General features: G+C 47.8%; 3 protein-coding genes across 4 annotated transcripts in view; 2 read left to right on the top strand and 1 right to left on the bottom strand.

Annotated features, from left to right (window-relative positions):
- Rcd-1 (Required for cell differentiation 1) overlaps positions 1–6,136 on the top strand; it is a 30,610-nt gene extending 24,474 nt beyond the window's left edge. For both annotated transcript variants that reach the window (XM_089545561.1, XM_089545560.1), the window contains one exon: positions 566–6,136. In XM_089545561.1, the coding sequence (XP_089401687.1) occupies positions 566–743 (178 nt within the window). In that variant the 3' untranslated portion in view covers positions 744–6,136. The remainder of the gene's footprint in view (positions 1–565) is intronic.
- Positions 6,137–15,303: 9,167 nt separating this feature from the next.
- LOC149343048 (sulfotransferase ssu-1-like) lies at positions 15,304–20,669 on the top strand. The gene is made up of 3 exons (XM_089542287.1): positions 15,304–15,321; positions 17,915–18,190; positions 20,000–20,669. Exons 1-3 carry the CDS (start codon positions 15,304–15,306, stop codon positions 20,609–20,611), a joined length of 906 nt encoding a protein of 301 aa, XP_089398413.1. The 3' UTR covers positions 20,612–20,669.
- Positions 20,670–23,756: 3,087 nt separating this feature from the next.
- LOC149343047 (sulfotransferase ssu-1-like) lies at positions 23,757–27,818 on the bottom strand. Its single transcript, XM_089542286.1, has 3 exons — positions 27,385–27,818; positions 26,438–26,804; positions 23,757–23,948 (listed from the first exon to the last, which is right to left on the bottom strand). The coding sequence occupies exons 1-3, from the start codon at positions 27,816–27,818 to the stop codon at positions 23,757–23,759; spliced, it is 993 nt and encodes a 330-aa protein (XP_089398412.1).

Below are 27,818 nucleotides of genomic sequence, written 5' to 3'. Positions count from 1 at the left end.
CCGAGTTTGTAATCCCATTAATGATAGAAAACGCTGTCGAACACCCACATTATAGGACACATGTATAGATTTGGGGCAATGTGTCGTCAGTACACAGCTAGACCTACCTGATGTTGCTGGTGATAACGCCGACATTGGAGAGCCATTCACTGATGAAAATATTACTGTGTTATAGCTTGGACGCTATCCGATTGCAGGAAAATGATGGAGGTGATGACTAGGAGGCCGACCTGGCACCAGCTGCCAAGGAGGCTTTTCCACCTTGATTAGTTGTATCTTAAAGTAGCAGCGTATGGGCAGCAGCGTTATTGGCGAGGGGTATGCGACTGCTTTGGAGAGCTTGGAAAGTGCTATAATGGGGTCTAGTTTGAATAAACAGACACGCATAATGGACTTACTTGGTCTGACTTTGTACTTTTTACTCTAACATGGGAAGTCCACTTACTAACTTTGAGTATAACGAAAGCAATCCGCGTGAACGTCAGGTTCGTTATAAGCGGGCTTGTCTGTACTAAAGGAAGTGGCTCGCCTGATATTGTCTTTCTTATTTCCGCTGTGTGTTCAGGGCCCGCGAAGCTCTCCGGCAGTGCTTGCCAGACCAGCTGAAGGACAACACGTTTGCGAGCTGCCTGCAGGACGACAAGTCCACCTCGCACTGGCTGGCCCAGCTGCTGAAGAACCTCGAGACAGCCCCCGTCACCGACCCACGGCTCACCTACCAGGGGAGCCTTCCCCCTCAGTAGCTGCACGCAGACCCAGGTGGAGGCAGGGCGAGCCCCCACAGAGCAGTGCAGGCAGTGGATGAAGTGTTCAGAAGGATCCAGAAGTGGTCATGACATTGCCAGCTCATCAGCGAGCACTACTCTTTTAGGTCACCAGGGGAGACACTGGTTTTGTGCTGTAAAACGGCAAGTCAATTCGATGGACTGTTTCTTCAAAATTGTCTGGATCATTGAGATGGAATGACAACAATTGTTCTCTTTTGAGTTGTGTTTGGGTGGTTGTCATTTGCAGGCTGGGCTGACTTGCCAGTGTTCTGTCATCCCCGCATCTGCACCTGCTTAAGTCTGCCATTCTCATTCATGACTTTCAGGGCCTTCATTGTGGTCAGAATGACATGGCGAGCTGTTTGCACCGTTTTTGTTGTGGTTTGCTTTGGGTCAATGCTGACTACTAGTCTGGCTTATTTCAGATTAGTATTTCTGAATCAAGCTAGCCTGACCCTGAAGCCAGGAGACCTGTGTTCAAGGCATGCTCCATCAAAACGTACACTCAAGCGCAGTGTACATTGCATGTGGTAATCGGCTGATCATGGCACTTTAAATTCTTTTCTAGCCTTGAAGATTCTTTAATTTTTTAAGTTATGAATAAACTGTGTGCCTTCAGGTGGGTGCACTTCATTTTATTAGTTCGTAAAGGGGGGGAAAAATTTTTTTTTAGGCATGAGCGTTTGCTATGTGGCAGCATACCATGGGCCTTAGTGCAGTGTGAAGTGCATGCTTACCTTGTTGCCTTGCTTGACCTGCACTTAGGCCACTCTGCCCTTCTGTGACAATAGTGTCTTGCAAGTCCGCTGCACCACCTGCCTCTACTCCTCTTCAGTAACGCGTGTGCCATTCGTCGTTTACAGACGATGGAAACGGCTGCTGTGCATGTTTGGACTGAGTGCTGGATTGTGGGGCTGATCAAATCTTTGCTATCCCGCTCCTCCTCCTTGTACATAGCCTTCAGAGAATACTTCTTGGATACCTTACTCGAGAGATTCAGGAGGGGAGCTCACTACTACATCTTGTTCCAAGAAAAGGGAAAAAAAATGTGATGGTGTATCGTTACCCATGGCTTTCCATGTTGATTTTCTTCATTGTATGGCCTGCAGTTTGAGCACACATTCCTCGCTGATCCTGTTCTCTTGACTTTCACGGGGGTAGTGGCTCTGTTGGGAATAGACCCCGTGTAAGTAGCTGTGGCGTGTGAAGCCTATTTGGTGTGTCATTAGACACACAGCTACAACTTTACAGTGAATCGCTGCTCTCCTTTGTGTCCTATCTTGAGTAGCCAAACTCAGCCTGCAAAACTAATGAGAAGTGATGTACGAGATGGTTGTGAACAAAGTTTTGTGTTTTAGGTTGACACCTTGGGCTGTCCTCGTGGAAGTTGCAGTGAAAATTAAAAGGGTTTAGTGCCAGCATTACTCTTCCATTCAACTTTTGCTGCTGATTGTGAGCCTGTTGTCGTGAGCGTATGTACAACGAAATTCTGTGTGCGTCTAAGCATGGGAATCGCTCCAAATGAAACTTCATCTCACAGCCACACTTTTCATTGAAGTGGGGGAGGTTACGTTTCCTTAATTTTCATCGTGAAAGGTGCGGGACAGTAACAAGGGACAGCATTGCACTTTTTTTTCTCGTTGTATAGCTGGTCATGTTTGGATGTCAACAACATTTCTTGCGAGGAATTGCTTTTTTTTTTTTTTAAGTATTTGAGCTAATCATAGTCTGATGAAATGGGGCAGATGCAAAAGGATATCATAGTCAACTGGTACCGCCAGGTATCTTGCAGCAAGTCCCCAGAAGACAGGCTTGTTTGTAGTTGGAAGATTTGTTGCGGAAGATTTGTTGTCAGTGGATGGCATGCATGCTAATCGCTTCCAACGCATTTAATTGGCTGTGAACATGTGCTCGTGAGGGCCATGCCATAGCTGCTCGAGAGCAATTTACTTGCAGGATGATGTTTTCTTTCTGTGATTTTTCTGTTTATCTTCTGTGTAGCTGTGGAAAAAGAAAAGCTGATACTTTTGACTTTACATTGTGCACTGTTACCTGTATGCAGGGGTTGCCTGTTTCAGATTGTGCACGTTTTTTTTTTTTTTTCGTACTTGTGTAAAGAGATAGTCATGAATAATTTGCTTGTATTGTGTGTAGTTGTGTCTATTATGCATCGACTGCAGTCAGTGACCCTCCTTGGGCTCCTCGCATATGCTTTCATGCTGGTCCTCTCAGACTTTAAATGTTTCGTAAAAATACCTTGTTGACTGGCTGCAGTGTGCTCTTTTCTTTCATTGTGAGCTGGTGGCCTTTTTTCTTCTTTTTGTTCATAACTGAGGCAAGCCTCGTGCGGCAGATGTAAGCCTGCGCTGTGCTTTCCCAGCTTTACACAATTTCTTGAATGAATTGTGGACGAAACTAATTTTTGGCCATAATTTAATTATCTTGGGTGTGAATGGGCTAAATATACATAGATGCAGCGTGTACACTACTTCATGATCAAAAGTTGTGGCTAGTACATATCAGCACCTGTGAAATCATGGTACGCACAAGCAACGTGCCGTAGGAAGAGGCAAAGGCAGGGCTTTGTTGTACTTTTCTCCAGGTGAGGGCTAGTGAAGCAACTTGTATATGCATATATGCCATTTAGCCAAAGGGACACCGTTTGTGCTCAGACTTAAGAAGTTTTATATTTCTGAACCAGGGCATGGCATGAGATGGCCCTGGTAAAATCTGTACAGCTTGAAGGACTCGTTTATGTGCACTCATGCATGGAGTGCTGATTATAGTGACCACGTGAATTGTTTCCGTTGACTGTGTACGTTCAGGTGAAATTGATCGGTGCGTGGCATATCTCTGCAGCTTAGTGTTTCCATGTGTGTTCAGTGTGTGCCTGGCACTTGTTGGTGTTGCATGAGATTTCTGTGCGCTCTTACCAAAGAGGCTTTTGCCACTGATGTCAAGATGCCATATAGACTGTGAGTGAATTGTGAAGATGTTTGTAATTGTGTGACACGGAGAGAAGTGGCAGTGTCTTTGACCCTGACTAGACAGACTAACACTGAAAGCTTAAGGGACTGCACAGACAGCTTCGAGTTGCAGCTAGTGAGTTTCCTTTCCCGAAATGCTCATTCGAGAACCAACCCATGCATCAGCACATTTAAGTTTCATTGAGAATCTCGCTAAAAAAACGCTGTTTTTTTGTTCATGCTTTTGTGAGTGAAGCTGAATCACATCCGTGCAACTTGCGCTTGTAGATAGAGCTTTTTTTCTGTTTCATGCTGAAACCTTGTCGTAGTTTTCCTTGGGGTGCATTGCTTATATCCTCTGTGCTGATCTCTTAGCCTTGCATAATTTGCTGGAAACTGCGTGCTGTTTGTTTCAGCTTTATCTGCAGGGGCTGTACTTAATCATGATTGTTTTGTCACACTGACAAGAAAGAAAAACCTTCTAGTGCAAGTTCATTACCTTTTGTAAGATGTGGCACTTTTGGTGATGGGAGGGTACTAGCATTTGCTTCTTGTGTGGGATGTATGTAAACGCACAAATGTAGTTTAGCTACCTGTTACTCAATTGTTTGATTGTCCAATCATCCGATGGAACTTACCGTATTTACCCAATTCCAACGCGCCCCCGATTCCAACGCGCACCCAATTTACGGCACCAAAAAAAAAAAAAAAAATTTTCAAGCCCCGATTCTAACGCGCGCCCGATATTGGTAATGAAAAAAAAAACTACAAGCTCCGCTTCTAACGTGCATGTGACTTCCACGAATGAAAATAATCTGCAACCGTTTTTATATTTTAAGGGGAGATGCGGGTGAAAAAAACGCGATTTTTTTCGATAAAGTCGATTTTGTATTTTCTTGCGTTTTGTATTCCCCCAAGCCTCTTCTTTTATGTGTAAAAAAATCAAAGCCGATAATCAATGGGAAGTTAGTCAAAAATACTATTAAAGCACTCGCGGTGGCTCGCGAAAGTACGAATTTGACCGAATTTCGGGAGCGCGGCATTTCGCTCCACGGCGTCGCCCGCTCTTGAATATTCGCGGGGAAGTAGGCCTACCCATCGTCTACGAGAAGCCACTTCGGCAGCGGCGCATTCTTGATAAAAATACGAAAAAAAAGATCGTTTCCCGCCCGAGTCGAGCGTCGCGACTGGCCCTTCAAATCACGTGGTACGATCGGAGCCGTTCCATTGGCTACGAGCATTCCACCGCACGGTCGGGCGAAGACGCTCTTTCTTCGTTCTTCCGCCACCGAGACGTGAACCAACGCTTCTGCCCGGGTTTTTCTCCTATCTCCGCTATGGATGTGACTGAGAAACGAGATTTTCGCTCACGCAATTTCCTGACAAAGCATCAGTATAAAGGAAGACGCCCCAAGCGCAAGCGGAGAGCTCCGGTTACGGGAGGTTCGTCTGCTGCTAGGCCTAACTGCGGCAACGGCGATGCTTCTTGCGGAGCATCCATGACTTCGTCAGTGCGTCTGAGCGAAAGATAAAGATCTTCGACTGTAAAAACGGGCGCGGGAGCGCTGTTATCTGTGAGATCGGCATGATGCACGACCTCGTCAGCGGCGCGGCGTGCCCCGCCTGCGGACGATGTAATCTCTGTCAGAGAGTCGGCCGCAAAACAGAAAGGAGTCTCATCGTTTTTGGAACTTTACCGCCGAAATGACGCGTTTCCGACAACCGTTGTTTCATCAACATATTCTTCGATCCGCGTATCTTGATCGTGCAACGGCAGTGATGAGGCGTCCGCCCGCGGCAGTGCACGGGATACCGTCGTCGTGAACGCGGTCCGTGGTCGCTGAGCACGCGACCAATGACAAGCGCCACACCGGTTGAAAACGGCTCCTGCGACGCAGAAAACGACGAGCAAACGTGCTCCCATGTTTCCAGCAGTTAGTGAGCTCCCACATCGTATAATGGCGATGACGATGGGCAGCTATGGGGCAGTTTCGGTTTGCACTCGAATCCAACGCGCATGCGATTTTGAGACGTATTTTCCCCGAAAAAAGGTGCGCGTTGGAATTGGGTAAATACGGTACTTATGGTGAATTTGCCTTTTCAAACTTTTTTTTTCCCCTCAGCTTAGCAGGGATGTTGGCATAATGCATTTATTGCATACATTTTTTTTTTAAACTATGTGGTGTCTTTAAGTGTCGGTGTGAAATTATGCCATCTCCCATGGGGTTGAACTTTAGGGCCATTCCCTTCCGGTCGTCATAAGCGTGTGGCAGTCACAAAGCGGAAATTGAATCATGAATGCCAAGGTTTGCCCCATTACCAGGCTGTGCCACTTTGTCATTTGTGATGTTCAAAGTACAAAGGTTGGTTTTTAAAGAGCAATAAATTGTCTGGTTCAGGTCAGTCTTGCCTCAGTCATGGTGTATGTGGGGGTGGGGGATGTGCAAGTATGCCACAGCAAGTTCGTTCAGGGAGCAAGGGAATCACATCGAGGGAACATGTGGGTACTTCAACCCTGTAAAAAACATATGCCATTGATTATCATTTAACTTATTTTTTTTCCAGCCTGTGCAGCTTTTACAGCTTTACAAATAGTTAGGTTTGAAAGTGAGGACTAGGGGCTTTAGTTTAATTTTAACCTGGTTAAAGTGACAGGACACCCAGTTAGTGTTAGCCATAATGGAATACAAGCATCTCAACTTAAAATTAATGTAGAGAAGTTTTAGAGCATCGAAATTGGAATGCAACCTTATGGATTTTATTGTAAGTTTAATTCTAAAGTATATGAACGCATTTTTACCTTTTGAGTTGTAGGCAAACATTCCAATGTTAGCTGCTGGAAATTTCTTATCTATGCTGGGGACTTGTGAAGTCCTGGGCTATAGCTCCTCCACTGTTTAAAAACCATTGCTCAAAATGCGGACTAAGTTACCATTCACACCAAAGCATTTTTCCACCACACTTTTAATAAGCAGGCTTTAGTCGAAGACTGCTAATGCATGCCTTCATGGGAAAAACTAGACTACTGTTGGTGAAGCTGCATCCTGTTATTGCTTATGGTAGAAACGGGCGCCCAACAGGCAGCGCTAACCTGCTATATAGCACCTCTGCTGGGTTTCTGGATCAGGTTGTTGGTCACTTTAAACTACCATTGCTATTGCGGGTTATTTCAAAACCTAGTCGTCATGGGTGCTGGGAACGCCCCTGCATAGACCCAAACTAAGGTCTTCAATCACGATTCGCAGTGACTCCATAAACGCCCAATGCCAGCGAATTTATTTTGCTACTTGAAACTTCTGGGAGTATTTCTGTCACGTTTCTGGGCCCCCCCCCCCCCTGGAAAAAGTTCTGTGGACGCCCTTGATTGCTGCCACGTGCAGACAGGAGAATTGAAAGCAGTGGGAGGAAAGATAGAACACATGCGTCGCAACAAGAGAGTCCGTCGAAGTGATGGCGCCGGCTGTAACAGATAGCCTCGTCCCCAACTTTTATCACTGGCTTTTCTACTGCTGCCTGTGCTGCTCAGTTGCTGTACTGTTGGTGCGGGTTTGCCAGAAGTAGCCAGACAACGGGGTTTGCTTTTCAGCCGTATAAGGGAGCCCTCTACGGCATCCCAAAAACCAAAACGCCTAAAATGGTGAGTATAATTTAAAGTTAAGGGGTGTTGTGATGTATTCCATTGCATGGCTAAGAAACAAACCCCATTGCTTCTGGCAGAGAGATACCATGGCATAATTAGTAATTTTTCGAGACTGGATTTCTGAGTTAAAACTACTTTTTTTTGCATTGGTATTGCCAGCGACATGTTGTACATCAGGGTACAGCTGAGAAGCATCAAAGGGACCATGAAACGATATCTACTGAGGTTAGGAATAACACGCGAGCAGTCGGTATTCCATCATTCGTCACCGCACGACAAAAATTTTTAAGCTAACTTAATCATTAACACCGAATATATCATTAAAAATGATACGCTTCCTATCACCTCAACTCTCACTCACGTGCCAGACAAAAAAAAAAAGAAATAGAGATCACTGGCGACCCAATGCGAAAGCACTGACGCCTTCTCGGCACTCGTCGCCTCCCTTTATCATTTTCTTTTGAAGCGAGAAGCTTCACTAGGCTCGTCAACACCGCGCTTCGCGTGGGCCACCCCTGGGCGCCGCCGTGGCGCGCCCCTTCCCCCCTCGTCACCTCCTCCCTTCTCCTCCTCGCCACCTGTTTACCCTTCGCCGCTGCCGCGCGGTCTCCGCCGCAGTCCCAAGAGAAGGTTCTTTCGCAAGGCGTTGCGATAACGCGTGAGCGGCGGCGGCGGCCGTAGAAGAGGCGCAGACGATGATGATGTCCTCGGGCTGAAGACATTCGCCATGGAAGGAAGAAAAGAAGACCCAGAAGTGATAGCGAGGGGGTTGGCTCAAAATCTACACCGCTATCGTGGTGCTCCCAGTGCCTTGTGCGCGAACTGCGACAGCCATGACGTCAAACAAAGCATAAATGCAGCTTTTCGCTTGTATATCCAGGCTTAACCAGAGCTAAGCCACTGCGAATTTTTTTGTCAATTAATTTAACTACTGAATTTGCGTAATTAGCATGGTTTAATTCAAGATCGATTTATTTACTCTGATTATAACAACTTTTACTCAATCCACCGTTTTTGTTTTTCAAATTTGGCGCCGTGGTTGATTTCCAATAGTTTTTGCTGATAATTAATTAACTAATCTATGTCAATAAACTTTTTTGTTAGATTAATTATGACCCATCAAATACATTTCAATTCATTCAAACTATTCTCATTCCTTTACCTATTTTTCTACTATTTAGCCATCCACGGTTGTTTTCCCGTCCGCTCACTATATCGACGTCCGCGCTATTTCGTCGTTTTTGGCTCTAATTACCTAATAATCCCATCGACATCATTTTTGCGCAGCATCATCACATCGTTCTCTATCGATTACAACCATTCGTTTGATGCTGCCTCTTCTGAGAACGTCACAACTGTAGCGGACACGTTTAGCGGACAGGACGCCGCCAACGTAGCCTAGAAATGCTTTCGCATTAATAAAACAGGTCGGGACTGACCGCCGCGCCCTATCCCGCGCACGTCACTTGGACATATCCACTGGGACAGCTCGCCTGTTTGCCTATTTAGGTCACCGGGGTAAGGGTGGCTAAGGACGCGCGGTGAGGTTTCACACTAATCAGTTGCGAGCAGCAATTAAAAAATTATTTCTAAATTATGGAGCCTATGCAGAGCTTTGACTCGATTACTCACAAAGACCACTTGCAAAGATTTGTTGCATTAGAACCGAAAAGAAAAGGCTTAATTGCGTAGCCAAGCGATGGCGCGGGCCCGGCAGCCAACCAGGCCATCCTTGGCCCGAACTATTGAGACCAGCTTAGGTCATGTTTGGGGATTGACGTTGGCCTTTTCACGGGCCGATCACCGCTTGCCGATGTCGGGCCAAGCTTGAGGGCCGACCTGGCAGAGGCCGGGCCCTACGACGGCCAAATGACCAATTGCCTTTCATACTTGTGAGTACAGTAGATTGACAGCTGTGGAAAATACGTGGAAACTATTAGGAACGCCTAATTTGAATTTTCTCTAATTTTGACGTGAAGCAAAAATTATAAGGTGACATTTAAACTCCGCCTTTAAGAGGCGATAGCGTTAATGGCTCCCTTGAGCGGTTTCTCCCCACACAATCACCGCTTTTTTTTTTTGTTTACATTCACACATCGCAATTATCAAAACACACCTCCTACATTCTCAAGCAAACAAGGGAAGGGGAATGAGGGGCTCGTTATATATATGTCAAAAGCCAACAGCCACAGAAACCAAGGGGCACAGGGGATTTTTAATTAATTTATTTATTTTGTGGTGTTGATCAAGTTAGAATATTACTGAATATGTTATCGCTTAAAGCTAATTCATGAGAAAAGCAGAAGAAAAAAACAACCTCATGCCGCCTGTGGGATCCGAACCCACGACCTCCGAACATATTCAGTAATATTCTAACTTGATCAACACCACAAAATAAATTAAAAATCCCCTGTGCCCCTTGGTTTCTGTGGCTGTTGGCTTCTGTCACTCCTACATTCTTGTCTTTTAACTCTTCTGCACTGCAGTTCACGCACATAATGTTACTTCTATATATACACACACATTGATTAGTACTCACTGCATACACTCACATGGACATAAAGGAGCGTTCCATCCGGACGCAGGTTCCGCGCACTGAGAAATTTTCGAATTTTCAAAACGTTACTGTTCGCGCGCCATCTGTTCGGCCAGCAGCGTAGTACATTAGATCGAGTGGGTTTTCCGGCAGCCATCGCCTGTCGGCGCCACTGTGCCGCGTCAAGCAAAGAGGATATGACGTGATTTCTCGGCGGCATAACCTCTGCGTGGCGCAACGCCGACGTCACCTTTTCCGCTGAACGGGAGCCTTAACGCTATCTCTTTAAAAAAATATGCAATTGATTACAGTTGCTTAGCTCAGTTCAGGCATATCTGCGAATGAAATTGGATAGTAACAGTAACAGTAGCATTTGTGACATGCAGATCAAGAAGAAGAAACGCTACACAAATCAGAAGAGGTCCCTCCTGTTGTTAGCAGTGGCTCTTGCACGTTAAGCAATATTATATAATTCAATTATGATTCTGTGATGGCATGAGCGAGAAATGCAAATGATTGGACCACGTTGCAGATATCATCTATCAGAAAAAAAAAACGATAGGCTTTGCCAGCGAAATGTGGAAAGTAAACAACAGCTGCATCTACTGGTACTCATCTATGGGGCAGAAACGTGGAGGCTAACGAAAAGGGTTCAGCTTAGGTTAGGCACTCCACAGCGAGCTATGGAAAGAAAAATGGAAGGTGTAACGTTAAGAATCCGGAAGCGGGCAGAGTGGGCGAGGGAACAAACATGGGTTAATGACATCCTAGTCGAAATAAAGAGGAAGAAATGGGCTCGGGCAGGGCATGTAATGCGAAGGCAAGATAACCGATGGTCGTTAAGGGTAACGGACTGGGTACCAAGAGAGGGCAAGCGTAGCAGGGAGCGGCAGAAAGTTAGGTGCACGGACAAGATAAAGGAAGTTTGCGGGGATAAGGTTTGCGCACCTGGCGCAGGACAGGGATAATTGGAGAGGTATGGGAGAACCCTTTATTCTGTAGTGGACGTGGTTAGGCTGATTATGATCGTATGGTGTAATGTTGACGTCATGCGAGACCATGGTGACGTCACTGGGGTTTTCGGACCACTTTGCTGGGCAACATCGTCGGGTTTAGTTGCCGGTGAGCCACAGAATGCTTTCGCATCAATAAAACTTTATTGAAACCCTTTGGCCCGTGAATGGAGTGCTTAGAGTAGAACCGCATTGAATTCTGCCACCTGGGCCAGTTTCTTCTGGCTCTTAACTGGACAGCACTTTCTCCCTTTTTGTTTCCTCGATTATCATTCCAATCTCCTCAGGATCTTTCAAAATTCGTTATTCGTTTCACCAGATTCCTCAATTTTTATTTATGAACCGCTTGAGATCAGTATGGATGAGTTTTTCTCCTGTTTGGATTTGCAACGAACCCTTCCGAATCCGCCACCATGGTTATATGCCATCGCTTCAGAGGCAACAACAACAACTTCCTGTCACTGCTCAAGCGTTAGTTGTCTCATTGTAGCGACATATTTATCCTTTGACACGCCTATACCGCGTGGTCTAGGTTGGTGCGCTCACCACAGAACAGCTGGACGCCCCCACCCCAGCTGTTTTGTGCTTTGTGTCGTGCGCGTGTGTTTGTACTGTGTTCTACCAGACCTCCGCGCGCGTGCGACCTGTATATATTTATATTTATCATGTATATATGTAAATAGATTTATTGCCAGTGTACTCCTCTCCCTGTCCTTTATACTATCCCCTTCCCTCTTTCTTTTCACTTCTACACTCTGCCTGCTATCCTTTATTTCCGCTGCCCCAGCTCAGGTGCTTCCAGCAGCGATAGCAGATGCCGGGGTAGAAAAATTCTTTTACCTTCCATATTCAATGCAAAAATAAAAACCACTGCAACAACAACACCACAGAATGTACAGGGTTGGTGAAAAGTTCCCAGGCCATAGGGTCTGCTTTTCAGCAGCCCATCCCGGCACTTATGATAACAATAAAACTATCAAGGTTCTGAGAGGTGAGAATGACACTTCTATCCTCTATAGATATAGATTTTGGCCTTCGGGAGTGTCGTAACTGCCCGACAACAGCGCTCGAAAACAGACCCTGTGGCCTGGGAACTTTTGACCTACCCTGTGGATTTATTCTGGTATATGCATGGTGGGGTGTATCTTGTGTAAGAGGCTTAAATGTGGGACACTTTTGCTGTTGAGCACTGCAGAGCATTAGTCGTGGTAACCTCCTATTCTTTGCTTAACGTTGTGTGCGTCTGTGGGTGTATTCTTCTGCTTAGACTATAGTGTTGTCGTATTTCCCGATACATTGTTAGCCCATTTCGCTTTCCCTCAAACGCCTCCTGCGGGGCCCGGCCTGCAAGTCCTCGGCCAACGGTGTGCGCGCTGTTGTTACCGCAGAGAGATGCATGAGCTGTATGAGCTGCGGCCATATTTTGGCTACATGCCCGATGTGCTCGGGGTCCTGTTCGGCCAAAAGGCGCTGGTAAGTGTCACCAGCGCGCCAATCTGCTTTTTCTTTTGCTTAAATCTTCGTCCCCAGTAATGACAGAGTACTTCAATATTCCTAATCCTATTGAATGACTCTGGTAGAGTTAAGTAGACGGCGTCGGCGTATATGCCGCAACCGAAAACTACTCTGCATTCACCCGCGGCCGGAAGAGAATGCTATCCGGCTGGCTCTGAGCCATAATGTTACCTTGCATTTTGTGTTTTTCCCACTCCTGTCATAGCGCATCTAATTGCGCTGCAGTATGTATAAATAAATAAATAAATAAATAAATAAATAAATAAATAAATAAATAAATAAATAAATAAAATGTTCGCAAGGTTTTTACTCTCGAGGGTGTGACATGAGTGGTCATGTACGTAATTAGAGGATACCAACTAGCCCAGCAACTAACTACACTGAGGTGATTAAATACGGTTGAAAGGCGATTCACTTGTGGGAACGGCGTGAGGATGTTGCTGGATGTGACACTGGTACAGCTATAGCCCCAAGGTCGGAGCCGGTCCAACAACAGTAGAGTGAGGTCCTTAGCTATTACATTCTAATTCGGAAAATCTACCCCCCTACCCCCGCTCCACAAGAAGCCGTCGGTTGGAGGCAGCTACAGACGAACACGTACCCACATCTCAGGCTCTTTTACCCCATAGACCTCACGTTATACCCAAACTCGTGCCCGCTATGCGGGGAACACACCACACTGTATCACACTTCATGAGGTAGCCAGGGCATGCAGGCCGCCCCGAAAATCCCAAACCCACAACTTGAGCAGCGGGAGGCCGTGCTGTCCAGCTTAGGCCTTAAGGACCAAAGACAGCTGGTTCAGCGGGCGCAGGAAACAGCTAAGGCCGTAGGAGCTATGGACTAAGGGCCTTGCCTGTTCGTGGGGGAGGGGGGCGCAAAGCTCTTTATGGAATAAAATGTTTACTACCACTGCCACCACTACCTCCTTATGGTGGGGGCAAACCAAACGTCAAATGGGGGCCACGTAGGCTTCGTCCAAAAATCAAGAGACTTATTGTGACTGTCAGCAAATAGTTTTTTTTTGGGAACTGTGAAAGTACAAAATTAGCGTATGAGCAGAGTCATGTCGGCATAAAAGTAACAAGGTGGGGAGGCTTGCAATACAGTAACGAAAGATTGCAATACAGTAACGAAATACGGTCGGTGTGATTCGATAGCTAGACCGAGGCGAGGGTAAGGTATAGCCTTGGGAATACTGATAAAGAGAAACAAAGGCCCCTCTCCCAAGCTGAAAAATAAACAATGAAAAAAAACCGGAAGGGCGAAAAAAAACAGGCTGCACATGCCGAATTTTATCTCTCTCTCGAGCATTTCCTTCTGCAGGCAGCTCCATGGACTGAAAGGTCAGCTACCCGCATTTAATTGCGCAGTTGTACTCGCAACAACAGTAGCGTGAGGTTTCACTTCCAATTTCAAATGCAATCGGTCGCTTTAGTCAGCGGCTAATGTTATGCTTGGTCGGAGATCCGTTATATTTGAATTGGCTCCTTAATATTTCCGTAATCAAGAGCTATCAGATTTATGAGTGTCAAACTCGCAACTGTACACTCTTACCCACCCCACCCCCCTTTTTATCTCGTTATTCTTCGCTCTGTCGCTCGTTTTACATTGATGATGATGATGTCCTCAGGCTTATGGCACATACTCACGGCGGGGATTGGAGCTGCACGCACGAACCTTTTTTTTTCTTTCCAACCATATGCGTCACTATTTAACCTCATTAATATTTCTGAAAACATTGGTTTTAAGGTAAGGAATGGGCACAGCAACTGCCTCAAATCTTGATGCACACCTTAACATGCCGTGAGGGGGCGGAGAAAGGGGGAGTGAAAGAAGAATAGGTACCGCACTAGAAACGAAGGGGTCGACCAACTAGCCCGAGGATTAACCAACCAACCGGGCGGGCGGCCGGCCCCACGGACCCAGACGCTCTTGCCGAGGCCCCCCGACCTTTGCCGAAATTACCAACCTCCACAGAGAGATGAGACGCCAGTTCCCGCCTTCCCACCCCGTCTTAAATCGATCACAAGCCATCTTGCTCCGCAGGTTGCAGAAACTTTCCATCTTTAGCCAATCTAGACTTTCACTCATCACAGACGGGGAATAAGACCCCGTCTGCCAAAATTGTAACCATAGAGAAATCGTCACCCAGGCGCATATCCTCTGGGGTACCGCGAGAAACCCGCCGCCACGAACCTTACTGCCAGCTCCCTCCAAGGAGGGATGGAGCCAACACCTCAGAAGGCCAGACAAGACCATCCATCTATCACTAGTTTCGTGGGCTCAGGAAGTCGCCCCCACCTGGGGGCCACACCAAGCCCAACTGGCTTAAATCCCGACATTTTATGGCAATAAAGTTGTTTCTCTCTCTGTCTGGAGGCCTCGGGAATAATTTCGACCACCTGGGAATCTTTAGTCACTCTAGGGATCTTTAACGTGCACTGACATCGCACAGCACACGCTCATTTATGACAGCTCCGTTCTGTAGGGCAGAAGACGAAAAAGAACGCTCGTACTTGCATTCTTCTTCTTCATTATAAAGAAGAAGAAGAAGAAGGAGATTGCATTCCCTGGCTTTGCTGGCTGTTTCGGTTCCACGAGGCTGAGCGCCGGTTCCAGCCATGAGTTACACCACTGGCTTCGCGACGTCTGCTTGTTTCGTAAACTAAGCGAAGGCTCAGGAGTGTGACATCGTAGGGACATGCTCATTTGAACGCCGGCCTGCACCTCAGGGGCAGCGCGCGTGCATCTTCGCGGGCGAGGAAGACGAAGAGGGCTCGCGTTCGAGGCTCTGGTCGCGTGGAGGTCTCGCTCTCGCCAACCTACAGCTCCGTCACCGCAATTCTCTGCTGCAGAATCTACAATGGGCTGCATTCCGATGGTGAGTGCCTGCACATATACGCCTCAATTGCTGCTGCTTTGTGCGCCTCCTTCAAGCGCGGGAAGTATATCTGCCGCAAACACCGCGTGCCTGCCAGTTACGAGGCCAAGGGCTTCAGTATGTGGACACGCGGAATTCCTGCAGCATGATGTCCTGTTGGAAGTATTTCCTTTTCTTTTTTAAAGGTGTGCTGCAGGGCTTACTAGAGCAAATATTTTAATTTTAACTACCGAAGCCATATTTTTCTATGCGAGTGTTTTCGCAGTGCGTACCTACAGCTTGATGTAATTGATGATCCGATAGTCTACATATTAAAGTGATACCTTCACTCTGCTAGGTAAATGTTTGCTAGGTGTGTGCAACATGACGCTGGCAGGCGATGTTCAGAGAGCAACCTAGGAGGGAGGTGGGCCACCTAGGTCTCGTGACCTTGCGGTGTCATCACGACCTGCCCACCGAATAGCGAGCAAACTGCCCGCCATAGAAGGTGGCAGTTAAATTAATGATTGGTCGCTAGGGGAGGTCAACCTGGGCCGCACAAGGCCCACTGCTGGGAGCACCTTCCAGCGCAGGGCCGTGGCGCATCGCTTAACCGCTGCACCACTGCGCAGGAGGGGTATGAGGACTCTGAGGGATCTGTGAATGGAATGCATAGAATGACATTCTACATATGTGGGAATGAACCCACTACGCTATCGCGTCATTTTCTTAAGGCGGAGCTTAAGAGTCCCCTCTTTTTACATTGCAGGCAAGGAGCGTCGCGAAAACGGATTTCGATTAGTACTGTTGTGTCTGAGATCCATATATGGACAAGCACACGCGTGTCAGCACACGCGTGAGGGAGCAACGCCTAAATTTCATAACGCCTGGCCTGTCCCGCTTGCACTCCCTTCAGCAGTTGAAGCATAGAATGAACGTCCGGAAAACCATGACGTTGATGTACTTAAGTGATGTGCAGCCTTTATCAAAAATTGAGCCTAGCGAGCCTAGAAATGCTCACTTCTGGGCTATGCAGTGTGACTAGTTATGCATCGCCAGCGTTCCAAATCTTTTGAAAGTAAGGGGAACTGTGGTCCTCCCCTCTACGAATCTTAGGCTTTCACGGATGGTACAGGAGCACCACTACACGATTTAGAAGCGAACTCCTCCGGTTCTAAACTTTTGACAAAGGCTGTACGTGCTGTCGATTAAAAGCAGTCGCACCAACCAACAAGCAGACTCAACAGTCGTTTTTTTTTTTTTTTTTGCAAAGGACCAGAAAAGCAGCTAGATATGAACAGTTGCACAATGAGAGACAGGAAGTGGGGGTCGAAGCACCAAAAGTTTTTGAGGAGTTAAAACAGTTTCTTTTGAAGCGCATAGTGCTCACACTACGATAAAACCAAATTGCTCTTTATCTCATGAGTGGAGACACCTTATGGTGTGGGGGCATTGCTCGTACAAGAAGACAATTTTGGTCGGGAAGCGCCTATAGCTTTTGCATCACATACATAAGATGTAGCAGAGCGTAATTACGCTCAGCTTGGTCGTTGCAGACTTGGCTATTGTATTTGCATGAGACCACTTCCAGGAGCTAAGTGAGCTTTTCGATACATCAATAACTGTTGGGTATCCCTAGACGACAGAAACCAGTGCCGCAGATGCTCCCTAACTCGATGGTGCTTGAACCATTGAGTACATGACTATGACCTCAATTATCGAGCCTAAAGCGGCACCAGAATGCAGATGCACTTACAAGATTGCTCCTTGTGACGCTCAAGCGGTGAGGCGCGCACACCAGCTGCGTGCTCTGGCGTCACTCCGCGCATGCGCACAACTGGCGGAGCGTGGTGCCACGGCTCAGCGCGCAGCCACGCTGACCTCGCGAAGCAGCTGGCATAGTGTAGCTTCCGCTACAAAAACGAACTTCTCATGTATAGACGATCGGGGCAAGCAAGGTCCCTGTTGCACGGAATATATGTTTGTGCACGTGCACAGTCGCCGCACATTGGTGTCACGTACGAATATTGGGCTCGGTTGAGGGACACGACCCACGGTTACAGTAACTTTAGTGTGAGGGCTCACAATATGGCTTGTGTGTGCTGATAGAAAATGAACAAGGAGCCGATGTACAGCGGCGGTATACCACAGTTAATTAGGATATGGCAGCGTGGGGCGCATGACGAACAACGCGCAGGTGGTTTCAATCGCGGGCAAGTAGGGTGTTAAAGGACAGTTCACGTGCCATGCACACAGCATTTTCAGCAGTGTAGTAAACTTCCACAGTGTCTGCGACGATCCAGAGCCTTCCTCCAGTCCAGCCGGTTTCCGTCTTTCCCCCAATCGCTCAAAACGAGAAATGTTCAAGGATTACCAAACGCGGTGGCTCAGTGGTTATAGCGTTTGGCTGATGGGGATTTTCGTTCAGGGGAAACTGTGTGCTTTCGTTGTAATTATCTTGGTTTCGCAATTACCAAAGTTCTGGAATGCTTGCCCGTTTCCATCTACAAATCTCAGCACCTCTGTAGAGGCGAGACACGTTCGTGGCCACGTACCTCCTCCCTTCCTGACAAATTTCATCGCGACTACGCATATTTTTCTCCCCCTGTCGCAGTCTGGCAACCGCCTGGGCTTCCCGCAAGCCGTCAAGAAGCCCAAGTACGTGTACGTGGAGGGCATCCGGATGTCGCCGACGCTGACGCAGGAGAACGTCATCTTCTCGCTCAACTTCGAGCCGCTGGACACGGACATCGTGATCGACTCCTACCCGGGCTGCGGCAGCTCCTGGGTGGTGCAGATCGTCTACCTGCTGCTCAACAACGCCCACTTGGGAAAGATCTCCGAGTCGCTCACCAGGGAGGTCTGCTACCTGGAGGCCGAAGGGGGGCAGGTCGGTGTCTCACGTAGCCGCTCTCTTATATATCTATTACTATGTGAGGAGCAGTCAAGTGTAGCGAAAGCGAAAGAGGAGCAGTTAGTTTCAGAACGGGAGCGGCCGCAACGCTAAAATGAGGTCCTCGGAACGGTGGTCCTTCAGGTTCCGTGGCCATTGTTCGTTACTATTCCGCTGTTAAGCGGTGGATGTGACGATGCGCTTTTAGTATCAGCCATGATATCGGAGTGTGATTGCGCATTTCAGGATGCGGTTTCGTCAGATGCTATTGTTCGATTGTTCTTTACTATTCCGCTGTTAAGAGGTGGATATGGCGATGTGTTTAGTATCAGCCATGATACCGGCGTATGATGGCGCAGCTGACAATGCGGTTTCGTCAGATGCTATACAAAGAGCTTTTCATAGTTTCTCAGGAAGGTTATCGCAGCGGAACGTTACGGCAGTGCGACTGTTACAAAGGCTTACGCGGCCAGCTCGCCAAGCGATTTGGCCGAAAGCGGCAGCGAAGTCCGACAGTTCTTGCTTTCGCGTCCATAACCATAGAAAGCGGGATTCCTGCCTGGTAGTTGATTTCGGTGATGCTCCATGCGGAGAACTTTGCTTCTTTCAGGAAGTTTTCGCTCTAAAATTGGGCCAGAACGGTACATTTAACCTTAACGAGTATTCAGGGAATTGTAAGAGTTCATGTGGAAATAGGGAAAGATTTAGAACTGAAAGTATTCCAGAACATCTCGATACGTTACTGCCCTTAGTGAACGGAATCAGTGATACTGCTGACGTCTAAGATGCTTGTAGAAAATTAACAGAACAAAAAGAAGGCGGTCCTATCTTGTTCCTTCTTTCTAGCTTTCCTGCCTGTCTTGTCTTTGCGTTGGACACAAGTACAGCGCTGCCTTCGGTTACGCATTCTTGTCGGTGCCGCTGCGTTAGCGGTGTGCGATACGCTGTACCGGTCACTTAATCGAACGTTGGCGGCTTCAGCTTTCTTTGGGTGGCCTATACGAGATTACAACCTCAACTTCATATATTTTCCGGTTTCGGAATTTAAGTAGTCGCTTATATGACGCTATTTACGGTAGTCACATTGCGCGCTCCCTAGCCTGGTCTGCAAAAACAACTTACAAGGTGCGAGTCCAAGCCAGTCATTTGGGTGCTTGTTTCCTTTGCTTCAAAAAGTGAATTATGACTGAAAAACTCTCGAAGCTGGATTCTTGACTATTCTTTTTAACACATGGCCTCAGGAGTTGATGGTAGAGCTTTTTTCACCGGTCACTCATGTTGAAATACAATGAAATGACTCCGGCGAAAAAAAATGCAGGGATTTTACAAACCGCTGCATGGAAAAGTACCCGAAATAGAAATTTTTGGTTATGGAATGGTACATCACTGGTTGGTTTTGAGGTACATGTAGTTTGCTAGAGAGCGAAAATTTATTCTTCCCTTGGCCTAGATAGGTTTGGTAATGTCCAGCATTTTTACAATTAAGTTGCAGGACATTTAAGCTTCGAAACATCTTCATTATCAGAGAACTAACGTGCAGAGCCCTACATCCAGAATAGAAGTCACGGTTCAGCAGATGCCTGCGTTAATTGGCTCTAAGAAATTCACACGTGTCATTATTGTTCAGATGGCGTCCAGTGAAATACGAGAGCATATGCAATGCTTTCGTGTAAGTAAAGTGTGTGTTGAATTCTCATAGAACATTGAAATGAACAAGATCATCGAATAAGGTACATTTCCACGTCTAAAAAAAGAGCACTTAGAAACCTCATCCATTTTTTATCGTTAATGGACGCTTGCCCGCAGGTCGACTCGTACAAGCCTCCGCGCATCATCAAGACGCACCTGCCGTTCAACGGCATCGCGTACAACCAGGCGGCGAAGTACATCTACATCGCCAGGAACGTGAAGGACTGCTGCGTCTCCATCTACCACATCATGAAGACGTACCCGGACGACTACCAGTTCGCGGAGGGCACCTTCGAGGACGTCTTCGAGTGCTTCATCCGGGGCGAGATGGAGTACAACGACTACTTCGACCACCTTCTGCCCTGGTGGAGCTACAAGAACGAGCCCAACATCCTGTTCCTCGTCTACGAGACCATGAAGAAGGAGCCCAAGGAGCACGTGCAGATCATCGCCAAGTTCCTGGGCGGCGTCGCCAACGACATCATCCAGGAGCAGTCCAAGCTGCAGTCGGTGCTGCGGATGTCCAACATCCTCTTCATGAAGCTCAAGACGCGCGACTACGCCTCGGTAATGCCCAAGAGGAAGTTCTTCGTCCGCGAGGGCGTCATCGGACAGTGGAAGAACTTCTTCACGGGCGAGCAGTCGCGGCGCATCGACAACAAGTTCTTCCAGAGGACTGTCGATACGCCCATGAGCCTCCTCTGGAAAGGCATGGGAGTCTTTGATTGACTCCCCGCAGCCGGCGTGATTGCACGCACGGAATGTGTTTTCCGCGGCAAAGGCGTCGTTAAGCGTTTTTTTCGTTTACCTTGTCACGAATACTTGGTGAGAAGTTAGATAAATGGAGCGTGTAAAAATTTGTTCCCTCTTCACATTTCAACGTGATTCCCTCGACGCGCAGCAGCAGGTGGGTAGCTACCGCTACCTTTTTATAGTTTTTACAACCGGAGAAAGTTTGTGGTTATCGGAATTTATTACATCGAACTTGAGGCACCCACTGAAAGCTGTGGTTTAAAAAAGTGGCTGATGTTACATTAATTCGCCTTCGTTGTTGGAATTTTGAATTGGCACGTATTTTGCTGTGTGGCGGAAATATTTTGACCCTGCATCCGAACATAGCCGAACACTGAGCAGACGACGACTCACTTTACAAGCGTCGCCTCTCAGGCCGCTACGCAGAGATCCATCGCTGTAGTAACCGCAGCTATGTAGCCTATACCGGAATCTTACCATGACCGCCGGGTTGCGAGCCAGACACGTTACTGCTACGCCACGCAGTCACGCTCGTACTGCTTGCTTAAAGCGGTGCTTTGTGTGCGTCGTGCGATCTTTAACGTGATGATTGTGAATGAGGGAGCTGTCCGGAGGAACCGATGTCTCATCATACCCCTAAAGACGGAGCTTAATACCCCTGCCACACGGCACATTTAATGTCATTCCCATCGAATGACATTCGTTCAAAACGACATTAGTTTGCTGCCACACGAGAAAATCTAATGTCATTCGATGAAAACGACATTAGGTATCGAATGAGTTCCCTGAACACATTCGCCTGCGACGTCCGAGCTAATGTGTTCCCTCGACACCAGAGACTTGGTGAGAATATACACCGAAAACACGATTACAAAAACGTCACAAGCACTGTAATATTTCCGCGTCCCTACGATTGTGCTGTCGTTCATTTATGCATATAAAAATGCCAAATAGAATTGGAAAAAAATAAAACTCACTCTCGCTACCAGCCATGCGTGGTTAACATTCACAACATGGCGACGCCCAGCTCGCCCGCTTCGGACCGAATACTGCGTCGCCGCTGCATTTTTCGACGCGATAGCTTGCTCTAAACGGTTGTATTCGCTTTTATTTTGTGCATTCTCATCCCTCCGTAACAATATAGGTTTGAAATATCAGTCGCTTTTGAGATAAATTTCAGAATTTCTTGATGCTAGGCTTAACTATGTACGGCGTACACTGTCGTCATAGCGACGACCCCGAGCGAAGTATTTCTCCAACTTTGCACTAGAATCTACATTTTCATTTCATCCAATTGATTTACATAAAAAAAAAAACCCTTGGAATGCACTCATTACTGCCGTTATAAAAGAGAAAAACGTTTTTTCGGCACTCAGTTCAGGAGGTTTGACTTGCTATCGCCTAGATGGCGCCACAGTATGTTATGCTTCTCGCGCGCTACGCTAATCACACCCAACCACCGTGCTCCCTACCAAAACTGTTGTGAGGACGGGCGGCAGTGCGCGCAAGGTGCGCCCGTAGCATGCGCAAAGCTTTTGCGGACGCACAGCTAATACTGTCTAATTTCAACATAGAGAGCATTTCACAATATGACGTCCGCCATTTGCCTGCCGCCGCTGGCTGAGGTTTGGCTTGGCTTGGACTTGTGGTGGATAGCAGTGATCAACACGTTATTGAAATCAACGTTTTTAGATCCCTCGCACAGCGCGCCTATCTAAATACGTTGATTAAAATGAGGATGAAGATTTTAGAATCGGTTTCCATTAGCAAAGCAGTACTTTTTGCAACGTATTGAAGCATACATCGAAATTTTTGTATGCTGTACTCACTGTACTCTCTTTCCATCGCAATCGCCATCATTTGCAAATGACATTAGTTTTTGCCGTGTAGTAGCGCGCAGAAAAAATGACATTAAGTCGAACAAATGTCATTCGATGAGAATGACATTAAATTTGCCGTGTGGCAGGGGTATAAGTGTCTTCCAACTTTTTTTAGCGCAAATTCATCCCACTCAATATCGCGGCACCTGCCCTTGTGGGGGTCGAACAACCCTTTATCACATAAATGGCGCTGTCAACACACAATGACAGTCGCTCGCGTACCAAACGCCACAACGGAGCAGTAGGAGGCAGCGCTGTTTAGAGATCACCGGGAAGGTCAAGGTGCACCGACTGACCAGGCCTGTATCTCCCCAGCAGCCGCAGCGGCCCTGGACTGGGCGCGTTACCAACCAAGCTCGACGAGACCTCTATTGAGCGACGAAGATTTTACATTGATTGGCCTCGGAATAAAGTACCGCTTCTTCTTCCACTCGTGCTTCCTGGTGCGCGAGCCAGTTTTGGTCAAACTCCCGTTTAATAAGCCCACCGCTTGTCGACGCCAATGGACACCCCTTCACGATTGTATTCATTAAATAACCGCAAGACAGTTTCGCAACGCACTGGTCGCAGCGACGTTATTTGTAGATCGGCTGGTTATATTTTATATTGATAGAAAAGCTCTGTTTACACGCCCTTTCTACCCACGCATAGCATGCCCGATTTAATTAGGCTCGTTGTGCGAATTTCATTGCTGTAATCCCGGAAGTTCGTTTGCTGACCGTGAAAGGAGAAAGCCGCGAACACGATGCATTGAAAACTCCGCCGAGGTGTTGAGAAACCCTCGTGCTTCTAGCATCGCGTACACGGCATTTTAGATTATGCATCGCAGCCAGTCTTTCTGAATCACTAACTGCGAGAGAGGGAGAAATAAATTTTATTTTCACCCCTAAAGAATGACGGGGGAGAAGGTTTTAGCCTAAACCGCCATTCATTCCCAGAACCGTCGACCGGAATGCCTTGGGACTGCGAACAATTTTTTTTTCCAAGCTGCCGACTTGCCTTCCCTCTTGCTTCCCTTGTAGCATCGTTAAGTGAATGAAAGAGCTTAGTATAATCATATTCCGTGGTGATCGCGACGCATAAGCAATCCTTGGCACGCCGCTGAGGCAACAGCTAATGCCACACTGAAAAGAAGGACACGTGTAGACACGCGAATCATTATTTTGCGAAAGCAAATGCGCGCAAGAGAGGAAGATCAGGACCAAGTGTAGTCCAGCGGTGCAACGCGGTGTCGTCGCCGCCTAGAGGGGGAACACGCTGTACTCGTTCCACAGCCGAGCGATCTCCGTGCCCTTGGTCCGCTCCTGGAAGACCAGGTCCATGCGTTTGGACTGGCCGCAAGTGAAGTAGTTCTTCCAGAAGCAGCCCGTCGACATGCGCGCTATCTGGCGGTCTGGCGATGAGTTCGTGCCAGACGACGCGGACATGCGGACCTACGGTTATGAGCAGAGGTCGGTAATTACATAATGTTGCTTCATACTTTCATACAGCATACTTTCATATTGCCGTTTTCGACTCTTGCTGATAAGTTGGGCAGTGGACAGAAGAAAGGTCACGAGCTGTGCGCGATGCAAGAGCGCAATGTAATTTACCGAATGTCACAATGCCAAATCAGGCGCTGCGTCCCGCCTAGTTACAAAACTGAGCGCTAAACTCAAGTAGGAGACAAGAGGGAAACACATGGCATGAACAGTGTGCCATGCGTGTTTCTTTCGTTTTGTTCCGCGTATGTTTTCTGCTAAGCTGTTCTCTAATGTGCCACGAGCTGGCCCTCTATAGTTCACCCCTGTAAGAAATGTGCTTCAGAAAAGCGTGCAAACAGCAAACGCGGAATAACTGTAGAATTCATGAGAGCTGTCACACGCGTCGCGAACAAGGAATCGGTACTATATGAACATAAGGTCGGACGATGTTTCTTTACCTTGGACATTTCAGTTTGTAAGTTTTGTCAAGGACGACGATATCCCTATCCATTCACTTATAAATTCAACTAGCCCCTGCATTCGAAGTAACGAGAGTGCATGTCAAGACGAAACAGGAATTAGAAGGGCGCGAGTGAACGACGATAGTGGCAGACATCAACCTTGCTTATCATTCTCCTTGTCTGTGGTTCTTTAATGTCGGAAGGAACCTCATTAACGCCCAGGGTTGAGAAAGCTGGCGAATGGTCACAGTGCAAGAACACCAATCTTAAACAACCTCGCCGGCCACCGCTTGTCCCTCGTACTGTCGTACTTTTCCTTCGTTTCGTGTTCTCTGAGCTGTCAAAGCAAAGACGGACTTCCATAAATTTGATCGGATCTGAATGTCAGCGAACGAAATTTCTGTTAGAGCGGCCCTTTCATCGCAGCCTGCTTCCTTCACTCGTACCGCCTATATGCTCCTGGCGCCCTCGAAGGAACTGTGGCCCTCGCCAGTCTTAAAAACTCTCGGGCTCGTGTGGTTGGCATAATCCCACTTCTATGCGCCAGGTTTACCTGATATTCCCCATCCATCTCTATTTCAAACTCGAGCACTGCTTGGAGCATTGGTTCAGAAGCTAATTTCACCTGCTTGTCCAGAAGGAAAAAGAAAATGGTCTCTTCCACGAATTCATTATCCCTAGTTCTGTTTTCTTTTGGACAAGACTGCTGTAATCAATGAACGTACAGAGACAAGCGATACCTTGCTTGTTAAAAACTTCCACATTGGTTTTTAGGGCCTGAGCAGCCATAGTTCTGAGGCGGATCTTCCTAGTTACACCATCTCTGAAGGATTTATCTAATTATACTTTTTCCAGCGGTACCTTACGTGGCGTTTGCAAACTCAGCGCGTAGAACCTTTTACAAGACCTGAGTACTGTCTTTTAAATGTGTTGTGCTTTTTTCTTAGATACTACCTGCATCTGTACTGATGAAACGTTAAGATTTTCTACGAGTGATACATGAATGCAACGCAGGAACAGCGCCAAGCTGACCGCTGTCCTCCTCATCGCTATCCTCCCCTGTTCCACCGCAGTGCCATATGATTATATATGATAGCTAATGTCTTTCTTGGTAAATTGACATTACATTTATTGCATCCAAGTGTTATAAAAGTAGCATTTTTATAGAGCGATTGGTCTATGGCTTATGGGGATTTAACATCCCAAAGCGGCTCAGGCTATGAGGGACGCCGTCCTCCTTGCCTAACTAGATTGCTTTTGTTCCTTTTTTTAGGCTTCAAAAATTGCTTAGCGGATTAACCCCCTAAGTAGTACTAGTCCATTTCTATAGCGGCCAGGCGATGCTGCTGTTAACTTGAAATCGACTAAAGGGCAATTGTGATAATAAAGTAACATAACTTACGTGCGAATAATGCGAAAGCATTGCAATTCCATTTCTATTCTAATTGCAGTCTATTGCAGTTCTACTCCAACTCTTCTCTAATTTATACTCTAAATCTATTCTATTCCTCTGTGGTTGTTGCAGTGCTAGTACAATAATCGGATACAAGTTAAGAAAAAAAAGAGGCTTTCCCCCGTCAAAGGACACCCTTTCATCTAATGGCGTCGGCCGGTTCTCATGAACCTGATAGTATTAGTGTGACAATGCAGGGAGGAGACTATTTTCGACAGTGCAAGGAGAGACTATAACCCTCCATCTACAACTCCCTACACTGTTACACTAGCAGGTTCATGAAGATCGGCCGAAGCTGTTTGCTGGGAGGGGTTCCTTTAACGAGTAAAAGCCGCTTTTTTCTTGACTTGCATCCGACTACAGTGCCGATTACTACTGCTTAACATTTCGTATTTTCCCGCCCTTGATGACGTCTCACCGCTTCGGCCAATCACGAATTTTGTAACGCCGCCCCCTTTTTGCAGACATATCGTGTCGATGAGGCGTCTAATGCTTTCGCCTTAATAATTCCGAGCGCCGCTAAGAAGCGCGAGGTTAAGTCGCACCTCCATGATGCGGCTGTGCGCGGGGCCCCTGGCGATGTGCTCGAGCACCTCCTGCATGAGCGCCACGTTGCGGCTGTTCTCGAAGGCCTCGCGCCAGCCGACGAAGCTGAGCACGCGTTCGACGTGGGCGCGCGACTCCATGCGTAGGTCCTCGAACACGAGGCACAACAGGTGCGGCTCCGCGCGGTGCGCCCACCACGAGAGCACGTGGTCGAAGTAGTCGTTGCCGTGCACCGCTCCGCGCACGAACAGCTCGAGGAAGTCGTCGAAGCGGCCCTCGCAGAAGTCGTAGTCCTGCGGGAACGCCACCGCGTCCTCGAACGCGTACGCGCAGCAGTCCTTGGGGTTGCGCAACAGGTAGATGTACCTGCGCGGCGATGCGTTGCTGTAGACGAACGGCTACGATAAACACGCTCAAATTTATGAAAACAAACACGAGAAGAACTCCGTTCGATGTCTGCCTGCTCAAGCAAGCGGTATGTTTGCATAGAGACTTTGAGGTTGTGGAGGGCAAAAATGCCGAGGTTACACGCTCCTTCGAACTGTGCCAACCAATATAAGATTTCGACGCCTCCAAGCTCTGCCAAACAAGATCTGAGTTCGAACTTCGTCTCTACGGAAAAACACAACGGCACTTATGCCAAGTTCTCGTTAAGTGTGCCAGCGACAGTATGCATTAGATTCTTAAGTAGGCACAAAATGAGATTGTGAGAGAGCGAGCCGTCTTTTCAGGGTTAACGTCTTTCAAGGCAGTCCAGAGTCTGGTAGGTCGTGCAAGGACGACCGTTTACAGACATCACGGTCAGTCTTTTTGAGCTACAGCATTTTTTTTTTCAAAATCGCAGGACCGCGAACCACGGAAACGGGGGATCCACAAAGCGGCGGGCCTCCTACCGATCTAAGCACGCAAGAGAGCGGATCTCTGGAAACGCCCTCGCGTGTCGCACCTGGCCTGAGGGTTGATGTTGAGCCTGGTGTAGGGAAGGTGCGTGCGTAGGAGCCTCGGTCTCGGAGCGAGCTCCACCTCCTTTCCCATCCACTCGATGAGCGGGGCGTCCACCACGGGGCTGCCGTCCGCTGCCGGTGCTGGTGCCGGCGCTGGAGCTCTCGGTACGCTGGCGGTGCCGGAGAATGGCTGCGGCGGTGGCGCACCCGGAGGTGCCGCCGCGAGGTTCCTGGCGCTCGCGTGCGCCATCATGTGCAGCAGGGTGGCGACGGTCTTGCCGCCGCTGTTGGGGTAGCCCGCGATCACCACGTCACCGTCATCGGGCCGCATGCGCGTCGCGTACGTCACGTTGTCGCGCGAGAAAGAGCGCGGGAACAGCAGCCCGTCCACTTCCAGGTAGCGAGGAGTCTCGACTTTGTCCAGCGAGTGGCCCAT

This window comes from Amblyomma mixtum, chromosome 5 (genome assembly GCF_055824585.1).
Source record: "Amblyomma mixtum isolate Tamu chromosome 5, ASM5582458v1, whole genome shotgun sequence".
In the NCBI taxonomy this organism is placed as follows: Eukaryota; Metazoa; Arthropoda; class Arachnida; order Ixodida; family Ixodidae; genus Amblyomma; species Amblyomma mixtum.
The sequence above is the reverse complement of the archived record's forward strand: the minus strand, read 5'-3'. Positions and strand labels throughout refer to the sequence as shown.

Excerpts from the sequence above, each read along its gene's own strand:
- LOC149343048 (XM_089542287.1), top strand. Across the intron at positions 18,191-19,999 it reads TGGAGGCCGAAGGGGGGCAG|GTCGACTCGTACAAGCCTCC; the intron begins GTCGGTGTCTCA and ends GCTTGCCCGCAG.
- LOC149343047 (XM_089542286.1), bottom strand. The coding sequence starts at position 27,818 with ATGGGCCACTCGCTGGACAAAGTCGAGACTCCTCGCTACCTGGAAGTG. Across the intron at positions 26,805-27,384 it reads AACATCAACCCTCAGGCCAG|GTACATCTACCTGTTGCGCA; the intron begins GTGCGACACGCG and ends ATCGCCGCGCAG. Across the intron at positions 23,949-26,437 it reads CGCACAGCCGCATCATGGAG|GTCCGCATGTCCGCGTCGTC; the intron begins GTGCGACTTAAC and ends TCATAACCGTAG.